This window comes from Cajanus cajan, chromosome 8, assembly GCF_000230855.2.
Source record: "Cajanus cajan strain Asha chromosome 8, NIPB_CcT2T_4, whole genome shotgun sequence".
NCBI classification, from domain to species: domain Eukaryota; kingdom Viridiplantae; phylum Streptophyta; class Magnoliopsida; order Fabales; family Fabaceae; genus Cajanus; species Cajanus cajan.
This window is the reverse complement of record NC_138524.1, coordinates 22,186,526-22,191,745: the sequence shown is the minus strand read 5'-3', so window position 1 is coordinate 22,191,745 and position 5,220 is coordinate 22,186,526. Positions and strand designations below refer to the sequence as shown.

General features: G+C 28.7%; 1 protein-coding gene across 1 annotated transcript; it reads right to left on the bottom strand.

The window, feature by feature from the left end:
- Positions 1-392: 392 nt before the first annotated feature.
- Positions 393-1,764, bottom strand: LOC145950321 (uncharacterized). The gene is made up of 2 exons (XM_083061406.1): positions 1,603-1,764; positions 393-605 (listed from the first exon to the last, which is right to left on the bottom strand). Exons 1-2 carry the CDS (start codon positions 1,762-1,764, stop codon positions 393-395), a joined length of 375 nt encoding a protein of 124 aa, XP_082917532.1.
- Positions 1,765-5,220: the final 3,456 nt, after the last annotated feature.

Genomic DNA, 5,220 nt, shown 5'->3' with positions numbered 1-5,220 from the left:
CAGGTACAAATTGAAGAAAAAAATTAGTCAGGTATTTAAAACAAAAAATAATAAATTAATAGGTAGTAATCTGAAAATCGACCTAATTAGAGGTAGTAATCTAAAAAATTGACCTAATTGAAGGTAGTAATCTGAAAATCGACTTAATTGAAGGTAGTAATCTGAAAACTAACCTAATTGAAGGAGATTTTTTTTTTTATAATCCAAATAATTGAAAATAAAGGAAGTACAAGGGGTACTCCAACCCATTACAAAATAACACATGTGAACTAAAAATATCGTTCCCCAACTAGGAACCTAAGCTAGACCATCACATCCAACCACAACATTGAAATAAAAATTGCAGAATCAGATTTCTCTAATAGACTCGTTTACCACCTGAATACATTTACCTAGGTGAGGCAAGCTACTGGATTCATGGACCAAGAAGCAAAGTCGTACCTAAAATCTTTATGTCTTGTCCTTAACCAGTTCCAGGTTCTAATTTTAACCAAATCTACCATCTCCATTGCAGATATTTGAGTGGAAGAAAAGACTACTTCATTCCTAGCCAACCACACTGTCCATATGATGGCTAACCAAATAGATATCCAGCAATCCTTTTTCTGAGAGTTACAAAAAGAAAGACTAGAGAATTGTTCCAAGTGCATTGCACAATTATTATACATAACTGTGCTAACACCTAACCAGTTAAAACATTCCATCCAAACTCGATAAGATTCATGACACTCAAAAAACAAATGTGATCTAGTCTCCATGTGGCCCGTGCAGCGAGAGCACTCGACCTATTTTTTACTATTATTATTATTACATATGATGGAAACGTAAAAAAAAAAAAACAAGATTTGAAGTGAAAGTAACTAGAATTCTGTCTGGAGGAGACTTGACTTAGCAAATAAATTTTCAGTACTTCCATATAAGTGAAAGATACAAAATGGAAAAAAAATTTATATATATATATATATATATAAGTTAAATGAATATTTGTGACATTTACTTTCCTATCTTACAAGTAAAACTTATAAGATTTGAAATTAAATTTTTATTTAAAAACTTATTATTAGTAAATATAAATATTACACACATCTATATATTATATATATACTGAGTTTTAATATAATTCCATAATTTTCTTTTTTTATAATCAAGTGCAATAGTTTCCATACATGATCAATGGGAAGCTAATTTATGTGCATTTGTTGCTTTTATTTCTAGTTACGGGTGTTTTATGTCTTCTTCATCTTATTAATCTTCACTTTTCTTCACTTCTTCATTGTCCACTATCTTTGTTGGAATTTTTGGTCCATATTTTATGACAAACCAAAGTTTGAAGTCGATAGATTGTATGAAAATTCGCATACGCTCCTTTCACTCAGTGTAATTTATGCAATCGAAATATGATGGCCTCAAAATAGGTTGTCCTTCATTGACAATTTTCATATTACTACCTTCAATTAAGTTAGTTTTCAGATTACTACCTTCAATTAGGTCAGTTTTTCAGATTATTACCTCCAATTAGGTCGATTTTCAGATTACTACCTATTAATTTATTATTTTTTATTTTAAATACCTGACTAATTTTTTTTCTCTTCAATTTAGTACCTGACGTTGGTCCCCCTCTATCAAGTGATGACGTGGTAGATGGACTGCCACGTCATCACCCAACAGTGTTTGCCACGTCATCACTATGTCCACGTGGCAATCCCTTTGATGACTTGGCAGATACTGTTGGGTGATGACATGGCAGTCTGTTTGCCACGTCATCATTTAACAGAGGAAACTAACGTCAAATACTAAATTGAAAAAAAAAAATTGTCAGGTAATTTTAACAAAAAAAAATTAAAAAGTAATAATCTGAAAATCAAGCTAATTCAAGGTAGTTTAAACATATTTAAGCCTTTTAAATAATATAAAATATTTTATATGAACTTTTCAAAATATTTTTTTTAAGAATATACTCTAAGAGAATACTTTGATTTAACAAATATATTTTAAGAAATTAATTTAATCAATGATATAGATTTTGATTATTTTAATTTAGTTATTTTTGTATAATTTCTTTTTAAAAATTAGCTAATTCTTTTATTTGTTGACATAGTTATTTTTATTCGATTTTATTCATTTATTTTGTCTAATTTATTATTTACATCATAAATTTTTTATTAATTATAAAGGTAGAACCTATAACATTCTTACCAATTATTGTGGTATTAATTATTTTAATTAATTAATTTATTTTTAATATTAATTTATTTTAATATATATATATATATATATATATATATATATAAATATTTTGAAAAAATGTAGAAGGAGATTTGGAGGGAACTTCTTCCTATTATATAATTTAATACCTTCTCTTTATCTGTACTAAATTTTTTTTTTATTTCCATAAAATATGTAACTTTGAATTTTGAATTTGTTATTTGAGTTTCCATAATTTTTTTATATGTTTGTTTGCTTTAATTATTAACAACAAATAATTATAAATTATTAGTAATAATATTTATTTATAATTATTAGTGATATTATGGTTTTGTTATAAAAAATTGATAATTGATTACAATTTTTTTCTTACTGAATATTTTATAATGCTATTATAGTTTCTTATATTTAATGTGTTATTATTATATAATAGTAATAATTTTAATTTTAATTTTAATTTTATATTGAATTTTTGGTAGAAGAGTTTTGTGCTACCTCTATCCCACATACATATCACATATTATAATATAAAATTTAAATAACCTTAACATAATAATGAATTCAAAGTCGTACAAACAGAGAGAATCATATTTTAACAAACTAACTCAACGGAAATAATAATTTACAAGGGAAATAAAATCAATTACTCAATATAACTAACATAAATCAAATTCTAACTAGTCTAAATCTAAGTCCCGATATCACATGTGCTATCAGAGCACTTCCAAAACAAGGATTATATCTCATCATCGACGTCATCAAGATCCTGATAAACATTAACTACAACAACATACATATAGACAACACATGGAACACATGGGAGTGAAAAAACTTCTCACTCTAGCTCATGGCATGGAATAAGAAATAGATAATCACAGACTCCATACATTATTCATGAGAATAACAATCAACTATCACAATCATTCTTTTATCACTACCAACACGATTAACAACGCATTGATTAACAAGTAATTTAGACACATGCGAGCAACACCTTGTATAGGTTGGGTGGAGCAAATATGGAATGCAATGGACATAGACTCTTAATTTACATGCATGTAATACCAATATCAATATATGCGCAATACATATTTAACAATTTTTTAATTTGTCGATTTGTCAATTTGCACGCGGATGTCACACAAACTTTTTCATATTATAAATTCAAATGTATTAAAAGCTTGAAAACCATTTGGTCTTGGTGCTTTAAAACTCCACATACCCCTAATAACGTTGTGCACTTGTTGACTAGAAATAGAAGCACCCAAAAAAATAATAGGAGACATCATCAAGAACAAGAAAAATACCTCTAAACGCAAACTCTTTGCAAACATGCCGACTAGTAAACAACTTATAAAAATCAATAACCAAAGCCTACAAAGTAAAAGGCTCTAAAATCCAATTCCCATCATCAACTTGAATTAGCTCCACTTTCTTATGCTTTCTCTTGATAATAATCAAATTATGGAAAAACTGAAAATTTTATTCCTAAACATCAACCACTTGGATCAACATTTTCGAAACCATAAAGTATCCTCTTGAAGTTAAATAAGCTTATACTCCTTCCAGGTGTGATAAAGACCTTCCTATACTCAGTGACGAACCTTTTAACAGACATGGGGAGTCGTTTTTTTATAAATATTATATATATATATATATATATATATATATTCATTTTATGATTATTTTATGAAATGATTAATGAATGATAATAGTTTTTTTAGATTTTATTATCATGTATATTTGTTTTGAGTAAAGAAAATAAAAAATTTTGTTATTTTTTTAATTAGTAAAAAAATAAATTTATATATAAAAAATTAATTTAGCACCTCAAAACTTTTATTGAAGTTCCGCCACTGATTGTCCCCTTCCTCTCCCACAAGACAAGTTGAAACTGAGAAGATCAAGCTGTCTAAGATGATGTTGTTTCTTAGCAAAAATATTACCAAAGACTTCCTTGTTCCACTGTTGCAAATCCTTTGGAATAAACATAAAAAATAATAATAATAATAAAACAAAATAAAGAAAGAAAAAAGAGTCTCATCTCTTAGAAGCATCCCAATGCGAGCACACAAACCTGTGAAAGTCATGTGTTAACTAGGATGCAACAAATTTAAACAGTCTCCTAGAAGATTGAGTGTCATACGAACCCAATCTCACCAACAACAACCTATGATCAAATTCATATGGCAGATGGTGAAAAACAATCACCTCCTGAAACTTAATCCTCCACTGAATGTTAATCAACAATTTATCCAACTATTGTTCTAAATCCTCTCTTTCAAGTAAAAGGATAACCTTGAAATCCAACATTAATTAACTCGCAATCATTTTTCATATTCTGAAAACTCACCCCCTCTAAAAGAAGGATTCATAGCCTCACCAACCCTCTCACGAGCATGAAGAACAAAGTTAAAGTTCGCAATAACCCAAGCACCAGAAACATCACAAGAAAGATCACATAGAACATCCCAAAATTGTTGTTGAGACTAATTAATAGTGGACTATTATACACAATTGTGATAAACCTATCACCAGTATTTTTTTTTTATTTTTTAATTAACATGCATATGAGCATGGTATATAGAGCTACCCAGAATATTTACCTTTCACAAGTTAGAATTCCAAAGACATCATATTCCTCCTAACTGCCCAATAGCTTCCTCAACAAAGCATTTGTCCAACCTTATTCTCCTAATGATCCTCTCAACCTTATTCCAAGACGAGGTACTCTTGGAATCAATCTCACTAAAAATGGGCTTAATAATTTTATTAGAGACCACCTATTTTTTTTTCACATTTTTTTGCTTGGGCCACCTTGTGAGTTTTTCACATGGAAAAGCCCACTTCCTCTCGACCCATCACCAAATTCATTAACTTTAAATTTCATTGCATCATCATATGAAGACAATAGCTCATTAAATTTGAATCCTTCAACAGAATATGTAGCTGCCCCACGTAGTTGAGCCATCAAATATTCACACTTTTTTTTCCCACCTTTTTTTGCTTAGGCCA

Bases quoted from the DNA above. Each gene is read 5' to 3' on its own strand.
- LOC145950321 (XM_083061406.1), bottom strand. From the start codon at position 1,764: ATGACGTGGCAAACAGACTGCCATGTCATCACCCAACAGTATCTGCCA. The intron at 606-1,602 runs GTACTAAATTGA...TGTAACTCTCAG, and splicing joins TAGAGGGGGACCAACGTCAG to AAAAAGGATTGCTGGATATC.